The 27599-nt window shown below is 29.6% G+C and overlaps 1 protein-coding gene across 2 annotated transcripts in view; it reads left to right on the plus strand.

The window, feature by feature from the left end:
* The window catches only part of LOC107449561 (kelch-like protein diablo), a 43278-nt gene extending 16012 nt beyond the window's left edge, over positions 1-27266 (plus strand). For both annotated transcript variants that reach the window (XM_071186033.1, XM_043051428.2), the window contains exons 5-11: positions 449-595; positions 3533-3664; positions 7706-7882; positions 13828-13974; positions 17582-17747; positions 23007-23109; positions 26226-27266. In XM_071186033.1, the coding sequence (XP_071042134.1) occupies positions 449-595; positions 3533-3664; positions 7706-7882; positions 13828-13974; positions 17582-17747; positions 23007-23109; positions 26226-26258 (905 nt within the window). In that variant the 3' untranslated portion in view covers positions 26259-27266. The remainder of the gene's footprint in view (positions 1-448; positions 596-3532; positions 3665-7705; positions 7883-13827; positions 13975-17581; positions 17748-23006; positions 23110-26225) is intronic.
* Positions 27267-27599: the final 333 nt, after the last annotated feature.

A 27599-nucleotide genomic window follows, 5' to 3' on the forward strand; every position in this document is an offset into this window, starting at 1 on the left:
TTATCACTAGAACATTTGTTGTTAAATTGTTTTATAATATTTAATTTTTATTCACTTCTGTTTTATAAAGGCTAGTTTGAGTTCATATTAATGTCCTGTCTGTGATGTGTGTACGTTTGATTTACAAACATATTTTATTGTAGGAATTAGTGTACAGATGCAACCTAAATGATTGATTCTTACTTTATATTGTATCGTAAAATTACTGACTCTTACGTGTATCCTATCTTATTGATATTTTAAATTTTAGTGTTGTTGAATACCAAAATGGTGGCACGAAGTAATTTAAAAGAACAATTTTGGTGTTTCAGAAACTCTCCTTGGTGTAGCGAAAAACCAAGTATAAAGAAGTTACGTGTTTCAGTTGGCTATAAAGTAGTTGCCACCATTTTTGGTGTTGACTCATACATTTTTATGGTATTGCTCAAAAGTTGTATATCTCTTGCAGGAGTTGCTGAAGTGGTTGTTGCAGTGGGAGGGGAAGATGACAAAGTTGTCCTCCGCAGTGTAGAGTGTTTTGATCCAGTGAATGACAAGTGGTTGACTCTAGCGTGTTTACCTTTTGCTATCAGCAAGCATGGTGTAGTCGTCACTGGTAAATACCTCTTAGGCTATTCTAATTTGGAACATTGTTATTTGTTGAGTTTAAAATATTTATAAGTTATCTGTTAAAAAGCTCTTTCCTCTTATGCTAGAAAATGTTACAGTATAATTTAAACAATTTTACATTGTTATTTAAACAGCATTTTAAAGATTCTAACTACAGTTGCTACGGTTTTTTGTTGTTAGTGCCTAGTAAATATTTTGTTTAAGAAATAAATGTATACTTTTTAATGCTTTAAAAAACTTTGTAATGACACTATGAAAGGAAATAATGATGTCATTACAAATGATTACTTTTATTAGATTATGCTTTTCAACGAGCATAATCTAATTTGTTAATATGAAACATTTGTAGTACGGAAGGAGGTTAGTGTAGACATATAGAATAAGTCCTTTGTAGCATGTCTAATATACATTTTCATGTGCAGTTGCACACTCTGAATACTTTAATAGAAATTTTAAACTAAAATGTAAATCTTTTAAGTAACTTTCAAATTTTCTCTCTTATTAGCATCCCCGTAGCAGAATCGCAGAGACAGGGCGACATTTTCGCAGAACATTACACAGTTCATGCATTAGGATTTTTCTTTTGAAAAGTAAAAAAAAAAAAAATACTTTTCTTTTCTACAAAAATTTACAACCTAATATTTGAATCATACATTTATATAATCATATTTAGATGTGCTCGATTTTCGCCGATAGTGTCGTAAATCGATGGGATGTTTCAATTGTATTTACGGCAGTTATTAATTTTGCAACATTATTTTTAAATATCCCAATATATTTGAAACAATATGAAAAATTCAAATCGCGCATTTTAGTATTTACTTTTTAAGAAAATAATTTTATGCAATTTTGGGCTGTTATTGCTATTGATTTCTCCATAATTTTTAAACCAGAGAGCAACGATTTTTTTCAATACAACCCACCCTCTTAATTCCCTGAAAAGTTTTCAGTTTCAACTCCTTAGGTGAGTTGACTATCATAGCTTGCAGAGAAAGAGGGAAAGGAAAGTTAGCAAACAAATTCTCGGGCATTTTGGCAATCTGAGGGAGGTAGGGATTTTTAGATCCCTGAAACCAGTGAGTTAAGTGTTTACCCTGTGGCATAAATTTTACGGGCTTTCTGCCATAAAACCCTCGAATACTAATATCTTTCTGCAAGGTACTTTCAATGATAACAAAGATGTATGTTACTAATTTAAAGTAACAAAAGCGCTGTTTAAAAAAAAAAAAAACATAATTTTTATTTTAATACTATGGGCGATTTTCTTTCCTTTTGTTAGGGAGAGAAACGCACTTCCTTCATCGCATTTTGTTGATCGGCATCACATTAAAAAAATAATTTAAAATCATACAATTCGCAGCAGTAATTACCGAAAAAAGATTGATGAGAAAATTACACAAATTGGAATCTTCAGAAGGGGTTACTCAAATGCGTGCTCAAGATTTGATTGTTGTAATAAATAATATCGGATAATTTTAAAAACTATACGGAAATCTAATGCAGTAATTGCCAAGGAAAACGATAGAATTATTGCCTTAAAAAGCAACTACACGAATGCATGTTTTGAATTTCCCATATCGTCTGGAATATATCGGGATAGTTAAAAATCATGTGAAAATCAATAGCTGTAGAAAATACAATGCAAACACTACATGGATTTACGATACTATCGGCGTAAATTGAACGTGACAAAAGTTATTATTTAAATGGGCAATTCAAATTTCACGTGTAAATTTCTGCAGAAACGAAATCCAAATTTTTTTCTTCCCAAACAAAAAATCTTTCTGTGACTTTGTCATCGCCATTCTGCCACAGGGAGTGCTTGTAAAGAGCATTTCATTTTTTTTTTTTTTTTTGCTATGTTGATTCTCATCATGAATTACACATAAAAAAACATGGTTTTCACGACGTTCCATACAATGTTTACCAGGGTTGCCACTCCACAGAGAAAACCTGGAAAATACTCGGAATTTAAAAATCAACTAAAATAACAAAAAATTCTGATTTTTGTTTTTTTTTTTCTTTACAGACTGGGAATTTTTTTACTCATTTTTGTCTTTTTAGAAAGGGTGACTTCTCGAAGCATAATCTATGGGATATTTAAGGATGTTATTTCAGTTATACTAAACTATTTCATTTGCTATAACATTATTAAGTATGTTTAGCTACTTTCATCCATTAAAACTAGTATAGTTAGCCCACTGTAGCTCACACAAGAGTAATTGTTTCCTCTTAATATATTGTGTATAATAAATATGTACAGAAAAAAAAATACTTTCTTTCCTGGTTTGAGTGACAACCCTGCTGTGGTTCCCAATTTTTTTCATCTGTGGAACCCTAAACGATCAACCTTATAAAAAAAGTATATAAAAACATTTGTAAACACATTAACATGAAAAACTATTTTCTTTTGTAATTATGTAATAAGAAGAATGAAATGTGTATTTTCATTGTTTTATCATTAATAATCTTAAATAAGGTTTTATGTCCAACAGTTGAGTGGAGCTGTATTTAATTTGATTCATAAATTGTTTTTGATCTCTACACATAAATTAAATGATGGTTTTTGTTAAAAATGAAAGTTAAAAGAGAAGTGCTATAAATGTTGAAACATATTTTCTTATTAAACAATATAATAATTTTATTTCGCTCTGAAAAAGTACACCAGGAAATAATAATGAAATTTTTCATCATTTGTTTTAGATACATATAGTTATTAAGAGAATTATATTTTTTAAAAAGTCTGCATTGGCATTTTATTTCAAATAATTTCATATGTATGCAATCAAAATATGAAATAAATGATGAGTCTAAATACGAATGCAGGTTTCAAGAACTCATTACTAGTTACTCTCAGAGGATTCTATTTATTGCATAGCTTTCTGTACCGAATCTTTTACTGAAATGTTCCATGATATAATAGGTCAAAATATTCTGTATGTTGCTGGTGGAGAATATCCAGATGGCCAAGCGAGTAAATCTTTATGGAAATATGATCCTATATTCGATCAATGGCACGAAATGGCATCCATGACTGTCGAGAGATCCGAATTAGGTATTTTACTTTATGACTTCATTTCACACACTTTTTGTTGTTGCTACATTTGCATTTCATTATAATTGAATCGGGTGGGAAGATTACTTTAAATACTTCTGGAGCACAATAAGGATTACAAAATATTATCCTCTGCTCTGAATTCTTGCTCTTAAATGATAAGTAAGCATGATTGGCTGGGTGCAGCACTATGGGTCATTATACTGCATATTAAAATATTTTTTAAAATGATAAGTTAAATTCTATTTATAATTTTTTTGACTGTGAGACTATTTAACTATGACAATTTTTATTTTTAAAAAAATCCTTATAATTTTCAATAATTTAAAATGTTTAATGTAATAATAGTAATTTATTCTAATATATTATTTGACATACAGTGGAATCTTAAAGGCAATCTTAACCTTGATTTAAAGCATAAATAGAAGAACCTAAAAAGCACATAACTCAGTTAAATCAAACTATTCCAATATTTCTAATTTTCTTCAGTTTAAAAAACTGGGTGTTACTGATGTAACAAAATATGTCACGTCCCAAAAAATTTTTTATTTGTTTGAATTATACCAAGAGTTAATTTTACAAAAATTATTAGAACTTTCCTGTTATTTTTCCATTTAGTTATATACATTCAAAGTTTGCAAGTACGAAATTTTTAAATGGTGAAATAGCCTGAACCTGCTTCAGTTCTTCTATAAAAATGAAAGAAAAAAAGATATGAATATTGTTTTTAGCAAAAGTCATAACGTTCAAACTAAGACTGCTCTAATGAATAAACAAATGGGAGAAAAAAAATTATAGCTGTTTTAAAAGTAAAACTAAGCATTGGAAAATATTTTTTTTTCTAAAGTATTTCTTCAAACAATCATCTGTAAAAGAAATGAAACATTTAATTTTTTGGATATTTTAGTGTCTTAGCTCTTGGATAAATAAAATTTCACAAAAATTATGAAACATTGAGTTAGTTTTTCTTTCAGAAGACTTAAACTATAAATTGCCAACTCTTTTCAAAAGTAATTAATTATTTACTTTATAGTAATAAATGATTGATAATGTATTTTCTTCTGAAAAACTATGAGTGAAGTCTTTATTTTGCAAAAGGCTCTTGAAAATATTCACTGTTATTAGTGTATAAGGATATTTTTTCTGATACTGCTAATAAAACTGTATTAAAATAAAATTAAAGTATTCTGTATACCTTTCGTACAATACAACTCTTGGTTTGACTTGTGCCCATTATATTCTGATTGTAAACTATGTACTCTTTATGAAATTGAGTAATCCTATTTTTTATAAGCTTTTTCTTACAGTACTTAAATTTTCAGTACTAAACTAATCAATGTGAACTTAAAAGTGATTTCATTTTATTGTAAGAATGTTTATGTTCCGTTTTTCATTTAAGCGGTCTCGTTCTTATCACACAGTTAACAGAATAAAACCTCCGACCGAGGTCCCTCGGAGGACTGTGTGACAGTGCTCAGAGGTGGTCGCCATTCAAAGTTACAAACAAATTGGTTATTTAAAAAAATTATAAAAGTATTGCAAACAACAAAAATGATTTTTTAAAAAATTCATAATTACAAACAAGATGTCTCAAAGGAATAATCCACTTACCTGGCATTTCATTTTTTACACAAGAATCTCCAAGTGTTGCTCACTTTAAATTTTTTGTTAAGGAATCACCACAATATACATTTTATGCCCGATACCGAAATGTTAGCTGTGGTAGCCCCTTCCAATGAAGTGTATCGGGTTTGAATCCCAGCAATGGCTAATAGATACGAATAACGCATGCAGTGCTGACGTAAAATATCCTCACGGGTCAGAGTTCGCTCGCCATTTGGTTCATCTATGTAAAGCAAATGCGGGTTAGTTCTATGAGAAAGTCCTCCACGAAAGCAAACATTCTCCCAATACTTGATCCAGGAGTTCCCTTGTCTTCTGGATTGGGTTCAAAATGACGAGCATCAGTAGTCCTAAACCCAAAATGATAACGCTGATGTCATCCATAACACTGAATGTGATGAAGGGGATTCAAGACCCTAGTCATCAGCAAAAGGCACATCCATTTGAATCAAGATTTTTAAAAAAGAGCAAAAAAACTTTGTTAGGAGGAAAATAGGTTGCCCACTTATGCAAGCTTCATTCAAATTGGAGTTCATTTTCCACTCGTCTATATTGTTTATTAGATGCGGGGAGAGTAATTATCGACAATGTCAACCTTCATCTATGAAATGGTACTCTGACATTGAATCGAGTTAACGTGTCTCATGTACTAGTGAATTGGAATTTTTTTTTTTGTAGTGGTAGATAGACTGCACCGAATAAGAATTTAAAAAAATTTCCTTTTTCATGTAAGTTTGATCATTTAAACAGCTCAGAAATATTTTTTCTTCAACAACAAAAAATGCATTTTATTGCAACCGAATTCTATTGAACTTGCAATTTTTGCATCTTCATTCTTAAAATTTTGACGTCGGCTCGGTAACTCGTTTAGACGGCCGACTTTTCGTGACGTGATGTTTTCGTTATATCGAGCTCTCGTTGTAGATTAGGTTTTCTAATAGTGTCAATATGTAATCAAATACAAGAAAGCTCATCTTTAAAACTAAATTATAGCAAGTTTTTTGCGTCAGAAAAAATAAAATTTTTTAAATAAGTCCTTGAACTTCATGTATTTTCTACATATCTTAGTTAAAGTAAAAATGGAAAGAAGCAAAAGATTTCAGTCTTTTGACACTCAAATTGTTACCTTTGTGTTTTGGACTTTTATTCTCCTAATTTCCAGTTTGTTTTGTTTTTGGTGTCCGCTATTTTGCTATGTGTATGTCCCATTATGAAATTCTTTGTGGAAAATATTTTACGTAGGGTTTTAACCTCGTTATAATGAATCTGGGATGTAATCAATGCTCAGTTGTTGTTCTTGCTGAACTCCCATTTAACACTTGTTATTTTATGTATTTATTGTGAAGCTTGTTTAGAGTGAATTCAATTTGTTTTTTTGTTTCATTTCTCCATATTTGCAGAACTTGCGATTTCAAATGAGCTCTTTCAAATCTCATTCTTCTATGTTCTTTGTTTTTGAACTAGGGTGATCCATATTTCTTCTTTCCCCCTCCCCCTCTATTGAGGAAGAAATTTGGCAGCTTTTATGTGGAATCAGCATCTCCAGGATTTACATATCCTGATATGTAATCCTGACTGGAAAATGTTGGATTCTTTACTCATTGCTGTCATTAAAAATGGGTGAATTCCATTTAAAACTGAATTGTGGTCAAATGGAAATCACTCGTTTTTTTTTATAAAATATAAAAATTAACTCCTTATTTTTCTTTTTAATATTTTATATATTATCTACAATCCGTGACCAAATGATGAGACGCCCTGTAGTGTTTCAATAATGACACATGATTTGCACTCTTTTATATTTAAACACACATGTAATGGGTTTTTATTCAAGAGATTCTTTATGCACTTCCTATTTGTATTGCATTGCAATGTTAACCCATTGATACATCAGAGTTGCATTCTCCTGTGGGTCAGTTGGGGACTTGTTTCTGTGACTTTATGCGCTATGTTTATTTGTTTCACACTCATCTTTTTTTTTATTTTGCTTGCAGTGTATAAATAGTCAGGCAATCTTTCACCCAGTAAAAATTGGAAGTAAGGGCCCTCGTGAATGCAAAATATCCCAAAGATTGAAGGTTTCTGAAGCTAGCATCCGACGCATAAGGAAGAAAATTGATTCAGGTCACGTATTGAGCCCTAAACGAAAGAAAAGGCTGAATATTATATAGTTTGTTCAGGGACTGTATTTATACAGCTTATAAACAAATTCTGTGCTATCGAGATCACCACTTCCAGTAATGCTATTGTACTAAAAACAAAATTTTCCACACATTTTGATAGTGTGAACTGTCGTTTATAGTAGACTTGTTACCGAATTCGCAGATAGCTCACTATAGTGGGTTTCTACTGGCAACAATTTTAATGTATTTCTTAGAAATCTATTTCCTACCTTTATGAATAAATTTTTGTTTCCAGGTTTGGCTGTGTTAGATGGTTTTATCTATGCCATTGGAGGATGGGACGGCGGGCACAGACTGTCTTCTGTTGAAAAATTCAATCCCTACAATAACACGTGGGACGTGGTGCACGAGATGCCCGTCGCCATGACGAGTCCAGCTGTGGTGGGCCACGAGGGACATCTCTATGTGACCGGTACGTCTTTTTTTTAAAAAAAATTTCTGACAAATATTGATTATAAACATCATTAGAGTTCACAAATACGCATCTAATTCTATGCATTGATTTTGAGTTTCACTCCACTAAAATTTATTGGGAGTCTGTAAAATTTTCATGAAAAAGGGGACTCCTTTAAATGATTCCTTTTTGTGTGGAAAGAGAGAACAGCTTTTGATGCTGCTTCATACATTTCTTTTTTTAAATGTTGAAAAACAATTTCATGAGTCTCATCACTTAACTTAGGAAATGCATCCGTTGAAGTGGAAAACTTCTTATTACTTGTGATATCTGAGAACACTTAAAGTGTTCTCAGCTGTCTGACTGTCAAGTGAGGGACTAAAAATAGGAATCTACTGTATTATTACTATAAAAAACTGCAAAAAGATTTGAAAAATAGTTGAATCGAAAATATTCCTTTTTATCTTCCCAGTTTTTAAACTGTCATCTCGGCAAAGCTGACTTTGAAACTGTAGCCAGTCTGTTATTACAGTCTCCTGGTGGATATATTAAATAATGCTCGTTTTTGCTAAATTTTTACAACTTTTGCAAATTGAAAAAAAAATTATGGTTTATTTACTTATTTAAAATATTTTTCTAAATGATAGTATAATATAAATACATTTTCACTGCTTGCATTATTTTACTGAAAACTGATTTTTTTTTAAAATATTTTCCAGGTTAATAAGTAAATTTATAGATAGCTAGAGAACCTTAGCTATCAATAGCATAATCATTCATTAGAAAACAACTAAAAGTGTAGCTCTTAGATATGAAAAATACTAAAACTGAAATGGGCATTTAATGGATGATAAATTTTGAACTCCAAGAAAGAAATTTCTTCCTCCAAATGGAAAACTCATTCACGTTAAATCTTTCGAGGCGCAAAGTCCTCCATGTTCCCATAACAATCAATGGCTCTGGGGGTACTGATCCAGGAGTTTCCTTGTCTTCTGGATTGGTTCAAAATTAAGAAACTGCGGAGTTGAACATTAGTAGTTGTAAACAAGAAATTGGGTCGGCTGTTCGTCGACGGTTATAAAAAAAGGCCGCATAGCACATAGTTGAACAATCGATAGTCATAAACTCAGAAATGGTTCGGCTGTTCAAAGCTGGTTATAAAATAAAGTGAAATATTGTATAGAATAATAATTGTAAAAATCATTATTTTTTCATGGTCTGCTATGGGATATTAGAAGAAAAAAAATTTTAAATATGCAAATTTATAAAAATAGTTATGGAATATTTTAACATTGTAATGAAATTTACCATAGATTTCAAACTTATATATATTTTTACAGTTTCCTTAATGAATATAAAAGTGGAATGGTCTAAAAAAGAGTAAGAAACTATAGACTAGAGCAACCTCTGAAAAATAATATATTTATATGCAGGGTTTGTTGATTTAAATCATGATTTAAAACAAATGATTTTTTTTAAAAAATCATTGATTTAAATCAACTAATTTTTTTGTATATATATTGATTTTAAAAGTTAACAAACAGTGTTTTAAATTTTATAATGCATTAATTAATTTTAATAACGAAATTACTTTCTTTCTTGGTATGTGTTAAATTCCAACACATTTGAAATTACATTTTTAAAAATCTTTTGATACTTGAAATTAAAAGTACAGATTAAAGTAAGCATAGCTATACTTACATAGCTATAGAAACATAGCTTACACTTACATAGCTTAGAAACATAGCATAAACACTTACATAGCTATAGAAAGTAATTAATAAATATGAATTTTTTTTTAAAAATAATGTTAATTAAGATTCTACCTTTTGAATGAAAAAGTGTGGAATTAAAATCTACATTATATTTTATTGGTGGAAAATGTACATTTCTAAAGCTTGGGGTTATAATGAAATTACCCTAATATGCCAAAAATAAGAAGGGGAGAAAAAGGCTGATACATTCAGATATTTTTTTTCTGATATAGTGTCATTCTTCAGGGTGGCCACCCACCTGGAAAACCTGGAATTATCAGGGAATTTTTTTATACTGGAAAAAACCTGCAAAAATCAGGGAGTTTTAAAGAAAAGCTGGAAATTTTTTTCTTAGATATTTTTTTAATTTCACTAATTTAAATTATTTACTAATTTTCTTAATGTAAATTATTTCATCCATTATACCCACATTTTTTAGACGGAAATGTGTCTCCAAACAGTTAAAATGTTATCAACTTAGTTATACTTTGCTTGCATCAAAATTTGCTCTATTATGACCCTGTTAAACTAGAATGCCACATAAAATTCTCCCATAGTTGCTAAACAAATGTAGAAATCTTTGATCCCTATGGAGACTATGCGACTGCGCAATTTAGGAAACGCAAAGATTGTGGTGGACGTGTATAAGAAGGGGTTAGGATATTTGCTTCTATTTTTAAATTCTGTCCGTGGGCAAACTTAAGCCATTTATGGCTCAAGTTTGTTTAGATGCTTTAATGGTAATTTTTTTCTATTTTGACAAAATGAGTCAAAATGTTTTTGCATTTTTAACTTTATAAAAATATCCAAAAATTAGTTGTGTATAATTAATAATAGATTTTATATTGCACTCTTTCTCTGAAAGCTTTTGTACTCCCATTCAAAGAAATCTGTAAATTATTTTTTTTCACCAAACCAACAAATCAGTTTTTTTACAATTGCTAACATCATTGTTTGTCTACAAATTGTTGCATTAATGCTAATTTTTTCTATTTCATTTTTACTTTTTATGATATATTTTAATTTAAAAAAGAAAGATTTTTTTAGAACTAACTATATATTAATATTTAATTTTACTGCTTGTTGATAAATATTTGATTTTTAATTCAAAATTCGAATTGTATAGTTATCAGTAAAAAGCTGACAAAGACTAAGGAATGTATAGGAATCATAAATATGATGTATAAACATAAAATATAATTTTTTTTATTCATATGTGTTTAGTCGGAAGAAGGAAAATGAAACTTATGTGTTTTAGTTCTGTGCTGTACAAGATTCTTGTTGGTAAAACAAAGACAATTAACCATACTAAACTAAAAAACTGCGTGCTTGGATTGGAATTCTTTAAATTTATTAATATCAAGTAAGGAAAGAAAATCAAAAAAGTTTAAAATTTAAAGAATTTTATCTATTTTTTTTCTTTAGAGTATAGAACAAAAAATTAGACAATTTTACATTTGTGACATTTATTTTTGTATTTTGAATCTCTGGAAATAAAAATGCTAATTCAGAGCAACATTATTTAAAAATTTGTCTTGAGATATTGGTTTAGAGAAAATGTTATCAATCAATTTTTTTAAAATACTGGTAAGATAAAATACAGTATAATGTAGTATACAGTGCAGCTTTATATTGAAATGTAATTACAGTGACTCACAAACAAAAGTGTTGGTACACTTATGACTTTCAATGAAATAAGACTATCCATTAATTAAAATGAATATTTCAGAATGGATATTTAATAATAAAAAATGTATTCTAATCTTAACAAAACTGTATGGAATATTCTAATTTTTCATTAAATTAACATTTAGTAGTTTCCTTTCGCATCTACTATAGCTTTTATAAGTTTGTAAATATAAACTAGTTTTTTTTTATCGGGAGAAATTTGTTCGGAATAATTTTTACGAAATTTTACAGAAATTTTTGCATCACTCTATTGCGAATTTATGAATTTTTCCACAGATTTTATAATTTTAATCTCTAATATGAAGTACTCCTTTTATGCATTTTATCATTGCACAGTGCATACCTCTTATGATGACAAATAATCAAATTTGGTCTATTGTTTTATTAGGATCACGAGCCGTTTTTAAATAATAAAATATTACGAAGTTAATAAGCAAAAATTAAAATATAATTTTGCTATCATAAGTTTGATAATAAATTGCAAAAAAATGAATGAAAAATTAAATGAATAATAATTAAATAAAAAAAATTAAAGCAATTGAAGATAATTTTAATTCTGAAATCCGAAAACATTTAACTGTCCAATGGTTTTCGTCGGGTAAAATGTTTGTTACTATTTGATTATTGATATCTTAAAAATTAACTTTTGCTTTGTTTTTTAAATATTCCATGCAGTTTTGCTAATAATAGATTACACTTTTTATTATCAAATGCCCATTGTTAAGTATTCATTTTAATAAATGAATTTTTATTTCCTATTTCAATAAAAGTTATAAATGAGAGAACACTTTTAGGAGCCACAGTAATTATAAAAATTTATTGATTTATAATCACCTGAAACGGTTTTCCTTTACTTAATGAAAATATATTAAACAATACTTAAACAAGGTTTTATTGGTCATTCTGTTTTTGCCATTTTGTAGGTACACTTTGAGCAGATACTACTTAAAGTAAAACATTAAAAAAAAAAAATTATTCAATAAAAGTAGTATATCCTACGAGCTAAGCATATTATTTTCTCCCCGTGTCTTAATTTTTTAAAAATTAATGTTGTACCAAAACATTAAAAAACAAAATCTTGTCAAAAAAAAATTTTTTTTCAAGATATGTTTAAAAAATGACTTTTTAAATAAAATATTTTATAATAATGACATTTTTCTTGTACATGTCCTACACTTTATGAGCAAAAAAACACGGACCTGGAAATTTTAAAATTTTTACCTGGAAAACCTGGAAATATCAGGAAAATTTGAAATCTGATTTGAGTGGCCACCCTGTTCTTCCTTTTCAAACTCTTTCAAAGTCTATTTGAAGCAGTAGGGTTATTAACTGGTATTTTTTTTCTCATAATATGTTTACAGTATCTTTGACATTATCTGATTTTCTATAAAGAAATTTTGTGAAAAAAATTCCAAATAGTCCTTTTTTTTAGCTTAACTTATCTATTTTGATATAGAATTAAATATTCATTTGTTTTTTGATGAATGACTACATTTATAAGCACAATCTGTTACATTTATTTTGTCATTTTTAAAAATCACGAAAAAAAAGAAATCACAATTTTAAATTAAAATTATGGTTGAAACTTTGAATTAATAGTTAAATGAACTTTGAATTAATACTTACTAATTGAAACTTTGTTTTAATAGTTAAAGTACAGAGGTCTGTCCAAGCCAAATTTACTACTGTTTAGTGGTACCTTCTCAAATTCAACTTTAGGAAAAATGGTAGAATTATTTCACAAAATACTTTTTTCTTAAACTTTTAGTTTTGTGTCTTGTAAGAAACTATAAATTAATATTTTCACCATACTTGTGTTGATTTTTAATTATAATTTTTAATTATCACAAATTCTGTTTTAAATTTTCACAAAATAGATACCTCTCAGAAATATCCCGACAGACCCCTGAAGTATTTAAATTCTCTATTTCATCTAGTCTTTAAATTTCAATCATGCATTTGCTTCAAAATGATTGCTCTGCATTCAAAGCTATGTATTATAATGAAAAATTATTTCAGTAAGTTAGAGCTTCTAAAATATTGTTGTAATATAGTTTTACTATTAATTTAATTTTGATTAAACATTTATAAAGTTTTTTTAATCATAAATTAAAGTTCTTACAGTGTATTTTAAAAAAAAAGAAAAAAAATCTGATTTAAATCAAAAAAATCTGATTTAAATAAAATAAAAATCACGAACTCTATTTATATGCGATAGTTTTAATTTTTTAGTATGTTTCTTGATATAGTAAAATCTTGATTATACCTTAAGTTTTGTGGCATGATAACCAAAATGAACAATAAGAATAGTAATTTGAGAAAAAGTCACTGCTTCTGTGTTTATTATTGGTATTTTGTCAATGCAATAAAGGAATACTAATAAAATTTGAAAATTATATTTACTTTTGCATTTGTTAAGCAGGCAGGATTTTGTTCTGGAATATAACCACAGAATGTATGTTCAAGGATAAAATTAAAAAAAATCTGTTTTCTGTTTATGTTTGATTATTGTACTTATAGGTGGAGCTGTTTTTGAGGATGGTGATGGTATTGATGAAGTTCATCGTTATTGCCCACTCACTGATGCATGGTCAGAAATGGCCCATATGATGATCGCTAGATCAGGAGCCCGTGCTTGTGTTGTCAATAATTTGATCTATGTTATTGGTCAGTACCTACTTTTCAATAAATTGCTTTACTTACAAATATAATTGCTCAGTTGTTCAATTAAAAAACAAAACCATTATATACAGAGTATCTGCACACATGGAAAGTCATGGATTTCACTATTGCACAAAATTTGTCATGATTTTAACTACTTTTTTAAGAAAAATCATGGAAAGTCATGGATTTAGGGTGCCAAAAAATCTAATTTTTAAAATGAAATTCCCCTATCTTCCAATTTCAAAGTGTTCCAAACATCTGAATTTGTAACGAAATCCCCACACATTTTATATTTTATTAAAATATAAAATGTTTTTCTTCTGTTTTTTAAAAATTATGGTGTTCTTATAAAAAATGAAAGAAGGAACATCGTTTCTAGAGCAAATTATCTTTTAAACTTCCATGATATCAAATTTTTTTTATCTATTTATTATTTATTTAATTTTTAATTTTATCAATTTAAAATTCTTATTAGGACTTTTTATATTTCCCTTACTTTTAAGAAGAAATAAAACAAGTTTTAGTAACTACATCTGACTGTATTTAATTATTTGCTTTTGTATTTATTTATTTTTTGCTATTTTATTGCTTTGGCTATTCTATTGCTATTAAGTTTTAATTCTATAAATATGAAGATGCAGAATATAACAATTATGGTTATGTACCTATCATTTCAATTCATGTTGTTATAATGCCTTTTTAAAATTTATTCTTGTGTTTTTGTCGGAAAAAATAGTAACTTCGTTAAGTCATGAAAAATTCTTGGAATTAGTCATGGAAAATAATGGATTTGAAAATCTAAAATGTAGTAGATACCCTGTATATAAATAATTATACACTATTCCATGCTGTGTAAATGACTCCCTTAGCAAGACAGCAAAGTATTATCAATACCAGGATAAATATCAGTAAAGCTCTCCTAAGCATTTATTATTAATCTTAATGACCATCCGTATCTAACAAATTTTAGATAGATGACGATCTCACATAATGAGCTAAAACCACCGTAATTTTACTATTTACAGAAATGATAGTGCTCCGTAAAAAAAAAACGGATTTCCAGATTTTTCGATAACCATGATCCGGAAATCCAAGGTCTAGAAGTTATGAGAAATCATCAATCACATTTATGTTTAAAAATTCTTGTATATTTTATTTAAAAAAATATTAGAACTAAAATTTATACTTGGAATCTCTTTCATTTGTAAATATTTTTTCTGGTAGAATAATAAATGTGATTAGAGAGCATAATTTATTTAATTTCATGTTTTGAAAATATCAATGATTTAAATTTATAAAGATATTAATTCTTTGTTGAAATGCTTCATTCATTATTTTACTCAAGAAATTTTCAGGATTTTTGAGTTGGACTCAAAATTACCCCTCTATATATTCATGCACACTTTTGCTGCAACATGGTAGATTTTGGAGAGCTCTGACTGTTAGAGTCGCAACAAAAAATTTATGAAACAAGAGGTGTGCACCTTCTTTTTGAACATTCTTAGGGCACTGAATTACTGCCCCCCCCCTAAAAAAATCATTAATGAACCCTCCTTAAATCATTGACTCCAACATTCAAAATAACATACAAAGCTCACATCCAAAATATATCATGTGAACTTTTTATTTACCAAAAAACGAAAGTAAATACTTTGATTGTGTAGTTGGACATAATTTATATTTTGTTTTCACATATTATAGTTACAACTGCAAAGTTTCTTCTGCATTAAGGGAATGGCCTTGAATCTCCATTCTAAGCAAAGAAAGAAAAACTAAATATGCTTATTATTTTCTTTTTCCAAAATAAAAAAGGTAACATTTAACACGCGCAGCAGAGTATCTCTCATAACATGCCAGGTCGTATCCTAATCAAATCAAAAAAATTTTAGAATTATAAGAATATCATTTTAGAATTTCTCTGGAATTTAAATTGATACCAATGCAATTCTGTAATCTGTATTTTTATTTCACAAACGTGCTTTGTATTTATCTGCAAAAGCGGCTGAAGAAAAACTTTTCCTTTTATTAACCTTGCTGATTATTTCGTTGGCGCATATAATTCCGATACGTAAACAATTGCAGCCGATAGTCCTGTCTCTGACAATCTTAGCATTTTAGGGCTGGGATAGCCTGGTGGGTAAGGCACTGGGCTCGCGTCCAAGAGTATGTGGATTCGATCCCCGCCGGTCGAAGACTCCCCGTGTCGTAAAGCGTGACTGATGCACGTAATATCTGCCGAGTCACAAAGTCCTCCATGCTTCTATAACAAATCAATACCTCTGGGGGTACTGATCCAGGAGTTTCCTTGTCTTCTGGATAGATTCAAAAGTAGTCTTGAACTCAAGTAGTCTCAAGTAGTCTCACGAGTAGTCTTGAACCCAAAGTTCGGTGAGCCTTTCGATGACGGTTATAAAGTTACAAAATAAAATGTTGAAATAAGTAAGAAATAAAATGACTATTAAAATTATTAATTAATAAAGGAAGGCGAATTAAATATTAACTTGCAAAAAGAAATAAAAGCTAACAACTAAAATAAGCTGCGCAATTAGCACTTATAAAAACAAATTAGCAAAGGATAACTAGCAAAAATAAACAAGCTAACAATTAATAATTAGCAAAAAACAAGTTAACAAGTAATCACACAAAAAAAGTATTATAACAATTAATAACTATAAAAACAAGCTATTTATTAATTAAATAGTAAAAAAAACTGTTAATTTGTAATGAAGCCCTTAATAAACGTACTGTTGTTTTTGCAGTACACATTATTTTATTTCACATTCAAAATTCATAAACTATTCTAGACAGTGTATTATAGGTAAGTCAACAACTTTTACATGTATTTTTTTTTTCTCTGTGTGCCGTCAAATTTCGAGATCGTTAAAAGTGTGCCGCGACAAAAAAAAAGGTTGAGAATCAGTGTTCTATTAAAAGGCCTCTTAAATAAAGTGATGGTGGCATTCATCAGGGGTCTGTCTTGGGTAAATTTACTACCGTTTATCGGCAGCTTCACAAATTCAACTTCAGGAAGAAAGGTAGTTTCACAAATAAAAAGGTAGATTCTCATGCAAACCCCGATCTCGTTGCAATCTATGAAAAAGAGGAGTATTTCTGCCAGCTGTCTTTTACAAAAAGGTAGCACGTGTTTGATCTGGATAGAGCAACACGGTAAGCCTAACCGATCCTATCAAAGCGAGCTTTTTTTCGCCGAGTTCTTTAAAATGAAACGACGAAGCTCTCCCTCCTTTTTCTGAAACTTTTATCTGAATGACCCAGTTGAAAATGTTCTAATAATAAAAATAACTTTTAGTGCTGTTAAATGTATGATTTTATTAAATTCAAGTGGAAATTTAACAATGGAGAATGATTTTTATGGATTTTGAAATATGGATACAATTTTTAGCCCAAAATTTTACAATAGCAAAATTATTTTTTGAATATATGGCAAAAAATATATAGAACTTTACCAGTCATAAATTATTTTTATGTGACCATTTTTCAAAATATCTTCTAACTTTACCCTATTTTGGTTTGATTTTTTAATGTAATTTTAAATGTTCACAAAATAGGTACCTCTTAAAAAACAGGTAGTTCATATAATGTATTTCAGGTGGTTGGCATGCATCGACAGAGAACACGAATAAAGTGGAGTGTTATGATCCTGTAAAGAATGAGTGGAGATTCTGCAAGCCCATGCTGGAGAGGAGATATCAACCTGGGGTGGCTGTGGTCGACGGAAAGATCTACGTGTGCGGAGGGGAGGAAGGATGGGACAGGTAATCTCTTTCAAATAATACATCAGTCCTGGGGACTCTATCAATTAAATTTTCCTTCTCATTAGAAATGTATCCGCGTTTTGTTTTTAAAAATAATAAAAGAAAGAGTACATTTTAATGGAAACATTGTTACAATTATTGATGATCTAGTAATAATAATGTAATGTAAATGATCTAGTAATGATGTCACACTACAATGAAAGAATGGTGTCAGGACTTGTATTAATCTGTCAGCCACCCTTATTCTTAAAGTCCTGATAAATGGGATGGATTGAACATCTGCTTGTGTCAACAAAAAGTGTAGAATATTTCTGAATCTGTTTCTCACCCCAAACCTATTGACTTGTTGGATTATTAAAAAGGAAAGAAATGATAGTGCTAGAACAAAATATAAGTAATGAGGTGAAAAATAGAGACACGAATAATTTCAGCAAAAAGTGAGTCGTTCAGTAATGGGTGTAAAAAGATATACAAGGTTAGCTGTTATTTTTTGTTTTCTAAAAGGAAACATGAAATAAAGGAGAAAAAAAATAACCAAATGATTGATTTAATAGTAGGCTATTATGAAGGAAAGATAAATTTTGGTGACAGTGAGAGATTTCAAAAGTTCGGTAACACTAGACAGAATTATTTGGTTAAAAAATAAGTTCAGTCTTAAAGAATTCTCTTTTTTTGGAGTGGCACCCATGGAAATAGCAGAGAATAAATAAATATATCCGCATGGTACATAGTGTTTTTAAAAAGTGCTTAATTTCGATTATTTTTTAAAGGTGCTTATTATTAAAGGCCTTTAAAGGTGCTTTTTTCATTGGATGTTTTTAAAAAGTGCTTCATTTTTCCTTTTCAAAAATGACATTTTCTTTAACCATGTCGATTTTGGTCACGCATTGTGCAAAAACTTGCTTTTCACATTGTTCTATTCAGCATTTTCATAATTCATTTCGGCGTACCGCCGGTCCATAGCGTATGAGGACACTAATCATGTTACATATTCGATGAAATACTTGTCAGTCCGTATGTGCATCTACTGAACTGGGTTCAGTAAGATTATTGCCTTCTCGTGTGCAACTCTGCTGCATTTAGCAAGATATTCTCAATTTCAGGCTTCATTTTCACCCTCTGATATTGAACCGAAAAATCTCGGGATCATTTTATGGTGGCTAATATAATCAACAAAAGAGTTCTTTGTCAGAAACTAGTTATTTTATTAAATCATGTAAAGTTTTTGCGTTTTGTTAATGATTCACATTTGTTAATGCATATAGTGCTTAAAAATATTTTTGAGTGCTTGAAAAGTACTTAAAAGATGCTTATTTTTGTTGAAAGATTTGGCTATGCATCCTGATCTAGTAATACCAGTGGATGACCTTCTGTTTTCTTACCTATGTTAGGAATAACTTTTATGCACATCCTTCCCTCCTGAAGTATCCACAATCAGTTGGTCTTGTGAGATAAAATGAATGTTTGTTCCAATTTGATTCCATAACATCAGTATTTAAAATAAATCACTCACAACAGAATTTTATCTTTTTTGAACTATCAAGTAACTGCATTATTACTGCCTCCCAAATTGACGTCACTGTACATACCTGCCACCTTTTGCTCGTTCTGAGAATCATTTTCACTGCAATAGTAAAATGACAATCAAATTGAAATTATTGGTAAAAAGAAACGTTTTTAGAGCTATAAAAATTTGGCAACCACTCATGAAAACTTTTCAATCAATTTTATATACTTGATTATTTATTCAATGACTTGGGGATTGTATTCCACAAAAATTTATGGTAGAAAATCAACCTAATAAAATTATAATTTTCATACATTATAAATATATATATATATATATATGTGTGTGAGACCTGTGTGTGCCAATCTTGGTGAGTATTGCCATTTGGCGAGGAGAGTTCTATCCGAGAATTGGAAGTGAAAACACTGCCTTGAACATTTTCTCTCTCGGAATTAATTTTTATTTTATTTTTTTTCTTATTTTTTTGTCTGATTGTTATATTTGTTTGTGTTGTGGAAATATGAAAAAGATATAGTAAATAATACTTATTTCCAACCTGGATAACTTATTTCAACACATTACAATAGCATAATAAATAAATACAAAACGAAACCAACGAAGAAAATTTAGAAAAACAATAAGTTTTATTTACTGCGCTTAAGCTGCAAGTAAATAGAACTCATAAAATAAGTTCGAAATGTAGAGAAAACATGGAAAAAATTACAGAACAGTGAAAAGAAAAATAATAATAAAAATACTGGGGGAAAATGTCTGAGGAAAAAGAAGAAAAAAAATTTAAAAATCCAGAAAATAAAAGATGTAATCTTTTCATCAGCTCACACGATTATATCCTCAAAAAGGAGTGCTTTCTAATATTGTTTCAATATAGCCAAAGCAAAATATATCAATACAATACTGTGAGGAGCATTCAAAAAAATTTACAAGAAATTTTTTTGTAAATTTTTTTGAGCTCTGTAATTGTCTGTAATTTTTTCAATGTTTTCTCTACATTTTGAAATTTTACATATATATATGTATATATATATAGTAAGCTTATTAATTTTCTTCATTTTTCTCTTTTTTCTTTTTATTCTTTTTGTATTTATTTATTGTGCTATATATATATATGTAAATGCCTTGGTTACCATTAATAAAGTCAATCAAGACATTTAATGATTATGCTTATTCTTTAATGATAACATGAGTCACACAGACTCTTAAACAATTAAGATCGAACCACACGGGTTCCCAGTTTCACACAGAAACATTTATTTGCACAGGATCGAACCACACAGGTTCCAAGTTTCACACAGAAACAAACTTCAATTAACTAATAATATAGTCATCTAGACTCTTAACCACTAAGGTTACCCGTTTCACTTAGAAACTACTTCAGCAGACAATTCCAACTGACTCCTCATTTACATCGAGAAAGTTCTATGCATTTCCTTCAGACGAGCGACATCTGGCGGGATAACATAGAGGCTGTTGTCTCGCTTATTACATATATATACTTTCACTTAGAATGAATCTAAATTAGTCCAGAAAGTTAGAGAGATTTATTAAGAGCCTTGAAATGTACAGGAAGCAAAGTAATTATTGTTTCGGCTTAAAACATGTGATCTTTTTATAGGACTAAATAATGGAACATTAAATGACAAATTAGAACATTCTAGAAACTTCCAGAAGATACAGAAATAATATATGAAAGCTTATATTATGTTTATAGAATTTTAAATTTTCTACGAGCCCTTAGGATCGAACTCTAACCTTTGATACGGAACAATTATATCATCTACTCAATATCTATTTCCTATACAACCTTCCACTGATTTCAATTAATTAATTAGGTTATAATTGAACATGGTTTTAAGTTAGAAATAATTAGCTTAAAATAATTTTTTATTTGGACTGTTAAACCACCGATTTCAGCGAAAAATAAATGATGATTCGCTGCACAATCATTTCTTCAACTATTTCAGCGATAAATAAACAGTCAACCAAACTCAAACAATGAACTCGTTTTCAGTCACTTCACTTGATCATCTGCTATTATACTTTTCGTTGTCCAGCTAATTAAATATATTTTAAATTTAAAAGCTGCTGTTTTTAGTAGCGAAACGTCTCCAAAAGGACAAACTATTCACTCAAAAGAGAGAAATAGCATCAAATTTATGACATATTAAATGTAAGAAAAATGGACATAAAGATTGCGAAATAAATATTTTTGTCATACGATCGCCAAATAGCAACCTTGTTCAGGATTGTTCACATCCTTCTCCCAAAAATAGCGAAATAGTATCGTCGGATACCACGTGATGAAGGTGGAGCCAAGTGCCAACTCCTGGTGAACGAACTATACCAAGGCNACAAATTCAACTTTAGGAAAAATGATAGAATAATCACACAAAATACTTTTTCTTAAAATTTTATTTTTGTGTCTCGTAAGAAACAATAAATCCATATTTTTACTATATTTGTGTTGATTTTTTAATATAATTTTTAATTTTCACAAAATAGGTACCTCTCAGAAAAACCCAAACAGACCCCTGAAGTATTCTTTAAATTCTCTATTTCATCTAGTCTTTAAATTTTAATCATGCATTTGTTTCAAAATGGTTGCTATGCATTCAAAGCCATGTATTATAATGAAAAATTATTTTAGTTAGAGCTTCTAAAATATTGTTACAATATAGTTTTAATATTAAGTTAATTTGATTAAACATTTATAATTTTTTTAACCATAAATTAAAGTTCTTACAGTGTATTTGAATAAAAATCAAAAAAATCTGATTTAAATAAAAAAAAATCTGATTCTTTTGATATTTTTTTTTAAAAAATCAAAAAAATCACGAACCCTGACTATAAGATTCTATGTAAAATCTTAGTTATCAGTTTACGTTCGTGTATCAATTGATTAAATTAGACGATATATAATTTAAATTCGACGATTGGATATATTATATAAATATAGAATATTTATTATGTCAAGTATTATATTAGTTTACTATAATAATTAGACCAAATTATTAGACACACTGTAGTTTTTTAACAATTACATGTTTTGCACGAGTATTATGTGCAATACTTTTATATTTAAACATGCTTGTAAAGGGTTTTTATTCAGGAGATTTTTTATACACTTCCTATTTGTATTTTTAATGTATTCAGTGTTAACCCATTGATACTTGAACGTAAACAAGTGTAAACCGGTTTCAGCAGCATAAAAACAATAATGCTGTATAGCAGTGTTTCCCAAAGTGTGGTACGCTTACCCCCTGGGGTGCGGGAACAGTTTAGCGGGGGTACGCATTCTTATGCGAAATATCTTGCAACAAACCAAAATTTCGAACAATTTTGTTTAAAAACAAAGCTAGAAATGAAAATCTACGATTAAGTATTTTTCAATTGACTATTTTTTGCAGAGTTGACAGTTAGTAATGAGTGGTGTTAACAGCCAGTTGTGATTTTTAACTTTTGTGCAATTTTTTTATAGTAAAAAATACATTCATTTTTTTTAATTAGTGGTACACAGCGTTACCAGAAAGAAGGGTACGCAGAGAAGTTTAGAAAGGGTACACAAAAGTCGTAAGTTTGGGAAACACTGCTGTATAGTATCACCTGATAATTGAGATTTTGCACAGAATCCTATAGTGCGTCTAATTATTTAGCCGGGGACTGTATGTTTATATCTATATTAATCACTCTGATGATATGTAATATTGTTTTTTAATATTAAGTAATGATTTCAGATATCATGACACGGTTGAGTATTTTGATCCGTCTACGGATCAGTGGTTGATAGCAGGTGTCATGCAGACGGCTAGAAGTTGGTTATGCTGCGCAACGTTAAGGGTAACTCTTTTTATCTACCTATCAGAATATATTGTTTGAATGAATATTAAATGATTTGTCCAAAAAAAAAAATTTGGTTCATACAGCCTTTTAGTATTACTGTGTTTTCATTATAATACATATACAGCTCTTTAGTTTACTGTGTTTTCATTATAATATCCCATGTACCATTTTATAGACTCAATGTTATTTACCCATTGTAATACTGAATTAGCATTCTAAAATAGTAAAAGAAATTCTGTTTGATTTAATTCCAGGCCAGGGTTGCCACTCCACAGAGAAAGCTTGGGAATTTTTAAAAATCACCTAAAATAACAGGGAATTTTAATTCTTACTTTACGAACTGGAAAAATTCAGGGAATTCTTGTTTTCCTCTTTTGAAAAATGGCGACCCCTCAAAGTGTAATCTATGAGATGTTTAATGATGATATTTCATTTACGAATGTTCAACCGCTTTCCTGATTATCCACAGTTAACTCAGATATATTAGAAATATTTATCATACCGCAGAATGTGTCAGTACGTTTTGTTTTATCACGTTTTTACTGGACAGGAAGCAACAAAAAAAATTATAATAATCTGCTGTGATTGGAAGTTTGTCAGCATTTGTTTGTGGGACTGCACACGTGTTTTGGGCGATTGCATATGCGATGATTGATGAATTAACATAAAAAAAAAGGGTGAAATAATAGTGTACCACTTCACTGATGTTTGGAAAGTATCATTTTGTGTTGTTTTAAAAACTATCATACAAAGACTAATATTTAATTTTTTTCCTTTTCCGCTCGATAGTAAACAAATGGTTAATTAAATGTTTTTTACGCATAAAAAAATTCAAATCTCGACTTAAAACGTGTGTATTATGTTTTATTTTAGTTCGTTGTATTTATTAATGAAATAAAATATGTTGATTTTTTGCATTTTTTTTTTTTCAAAACAATTGGTAAAGGATGAGGTTAAGTATGTTCAGCTGTTCCTTTTTTTCTCTCTAAGTTTTTCCAGCCATTAAAACTAATAAATATAGTTAGCCCAATATAGCTCACAGTAAAGAGCGCTGTAATTGTGTTTCCTCTTAATGTGTTGTGTATAATATGTAGATGGAAAACACAGGGAATTTTTTTTCCAGATTTGAGTGGCAACCCTGTTCCAAACCAAAAACAGATGTTAGACGTACTTTCAAAACAAATATTTTCCATTAATCAATAGTCTCCAGAAAATTATTCAAATTTGCTCAATAGCGTTTAAAATTTTCTGTGAATGACAGGACCACCTATTCTTATCAGGGCTCATAGCGTTTTTTAAAAGTGCTTAAAGGTGCATATTTTCTATTTTCATTTTTTAAAAGCCCTTATAGGTGCTTTTTTCATGGGGTGTTTTTAAAAATTGCTTCATTTTGCCTTTTCTCAAAACTAAAAAAACTAAACTCAGTGGTGCAACATAGAGAGCCAAGGCCTACTGTGCCCATATCAGTTTTCTTGACCTTAGGCTCTGGAGTGCAGAAGCAGATGTTCCGGTTAGGTGGTCAGCCAAACATGGAACACCCAGTATTTAGTTCCCAAGCATGCTTGGTATTCATTTATTGACCCACTGAAGGGATGAAAGGCTGGGTCAACCTTGCACGGGCCGAGGATCGACCCAGTAACTCTGGCCCGGGAGCACAAAGCGCTACCACTCAGCAACGGGGCATCAATTTTGCCTTTTCTAATGTGAGATATTTTTTCTTTACCATTTTGATTTTTGCTGTGTATCATGCAAAAGCGTGGTTTTTACATTGTTCTTTTCTCCGTTTTCACAATTCATTCAACCACAATCCATTTCGGTGTAACATCGGTCTGTAACGTCTGATAGTACTAATCGTGTTACACATTCAATGAAATACTTGGGAGTTCGCATGTGCATCAACTGAGCTGGATTGGGTGAGATTTTTGTACTCTCGTGTGCAACTCTGTTGCATTTTGCACTGTATTATCCATTTCAGGCTTCATTTTTCACCCTATGATATCGAAGCGAAAAATCTCTCGATTATTTTATAACGGCTAATATAATCAAGAAAAAGAGTTCTATGTCAGAAACTAGTTTTTTTATCAGGATCATGTAATCTGTTTGAAAATTATTTTGCATTTTGTTAACATATATAGTTCTTAAAAATATTTTTTGAGTGCTTAAAAAGTACTTTAAAGGTGCTTATTTTTTGTTGAGATATTTGTCTATGCCGGTGGTAGCTTAGCTACTGGTAGGGTCACCCAAGCCGGACAGGTCGGAGGGGAGACACCAGACCAAGAGGAACACCCTGGTCCTCCAGGTTGGGGGTTGGGCATNTTCATTTTATTGATATGATGATGATTTGTCTACACACCCTTTCTTATCCTAGGTGTCCTAGGTCGACTTATCATTATTGTGTAAGTCTTTCCTCCTGAGGTGGAAATTATAATTTCCTTTTGTCTTCGTATCCTTCAAGAAGTTTATATTCAGTGCTGCTAGTATGCCCCTGTTTGTCTAAATGGCCTCTATTTTTAATTTGGTCTTAACATTACTATTACAGTTATTTCCTACTTATTACAGTATGTCTTGTTGAAGAGAAGAAGCAATCATAGGAAAGGAAATTTTTCTTCTTTTGTCTCATTTTGTATAAATTCTAATATCAAAAACTCTAATCCTTAAAAAACCGAATCATGTTTCCTCAATCATTGTTTGATCACTTATGTTTTTTTGACTGATTAAAGTCTCTGATTTTTAATCCTTAATTTATTTAACTCTATAAACTTTTCAAAGATGTAAAGCTGTTCTTCAAATTGTAAATTTTTTGATAAACCACAAAGAAAGTAAGCGAAGACAGTGGTAACCTTTACTTTAAAAAAATGAGAAAAAAAAGTGAAGGTTAAGCTTATTTTATAGATATAAACTACGAAATTCATTTAATCTGAAAACAACAGGAAAGTTATGATTAGGCTTACAATTTGAATCCAATAGAATCACGAAACAGTTGAGTTCTCCTTACATTAAATACCTAACTAAAAAGAAATAATAACCGCCATTTTATATTTTGATTATTATACCATCTGTAATAAATCACAACATTAATATAATGAAATTTTAAACTTTTGGTTTCATTTCAGCTTCCTGTGGACAATAGGATAAAGGAGTCTTGACATTTGGAGTACAGCTACAGCTCATACCACAAGCAGTGCTCTTTTGGCAATGCTCTCTAATTAAAATGCTATACATTCATATTTGTTTAGAAAATTTTAAGGTTTTCTTATATCAATATAAAGATACTCTAAAACAAACATTTTTCCAAATGCCTACAATTTCAAAAATAGGAAATTGCATAACTGCCAATTATAGTGGAAAATTTAGTAGACTTCTGTATTTTGACAGTTTCTCCAGACTAAATTAAGAATTATCTTTGTTTTCTATTTTTACTTCAGAAAATTTTCTAAAATTGCGGTAATTCCTCAATAAATCGCTTTTTTTCAATTCTGCTTGAACATTTAAACAAGTAAAGTAAAACCTCCAGGAAAGACCACCTCTACTTTTGGGAGAATTTGTTCCATAGATTTTGTGTTGAAGAAAACATTTAAGAGTGACCATCAGAACCTCTGACAGCCACCACCTCTACATCGAATGCCGTCTAGTGAGGTAACACAGATAAATATTGCAGCAAAAAAATAATTTTGAGTGGCTCTTATTTAGAGGGCTCTTTTTGATAATCTCTAAAAGAGATCAAAAAAATCTCATGTTGCAGTCAGAGTGCACTAAAGATGACACTCTCAATGATTTGTTTTTCAGAGTTGAAAGTTAAATTAGGTAGAAAAAACTGAGCCTCTCAAACAAATGAATAAACATCTTCTTATCTTCTCATTTTTAAAACAAACTAATTTTTATGTTATACAATTAAATTCAAACTTAAAAAAAACATAGTTGTTTATTTATTTAAAATAGTTCTACCAATCATAATTGGTAAATTTGTTTTTACACATAATTATATCAGTAGGGGTCGTTTTTATAGATGCTAAATTTTATTCATCGATCCGGTTTTCATGTCACCAAACACGAGTGGCGTTTCCGCAGCAAGAAAATTAAACTGATTGAAATTCAAATTGTTTACGAAAAAATCACATACCTTTGATAGCATTTTGAAGATAATAAAGGTAAACCGTAAGAACGACCCACTTCCATTAATGATCAACCATTTCACTGTGGAACAGAGTGTGATCGTTCCAAAGAGGTTTTACTGTAATATTCCTAAAATAGGAAACCCTGCTCTTACTAATTTCCATAAAAGTTCTAAAAATATGCTTCACAGAGCTAAATTTCAACCTACAACAGTTTTAAAGCCTTTATTTTAACCCTAACTTATAAAATATATAAAAACGAAAAAGATTAGAAAATGAAGAAAAAAAAGTAGTATAATAACAAAGTTGGTAGAAACAGAGGTAGTATTCAATAATAGTTAAATCATTGGTCTAAAATTAAATATTATTAAAACA

The sequence above is a fragment of the Parasteatoda tepidariorum genome, chromosome 9 (assembly GCF_043381705.1).
Source record: "Parasteatoda tepidariorum isolate YZ-2023 chromosome 9, CAS_Ptep_4.0, whole genome shotgun sequence".
In the NCBI taxonomy this organism is placed as follows: Eukaryota; Metazoa; Arthropoda; class Arachnida; order Araneae; family Theridiidae; genus Parasteatoda; species Parasteatoda tepidariorum.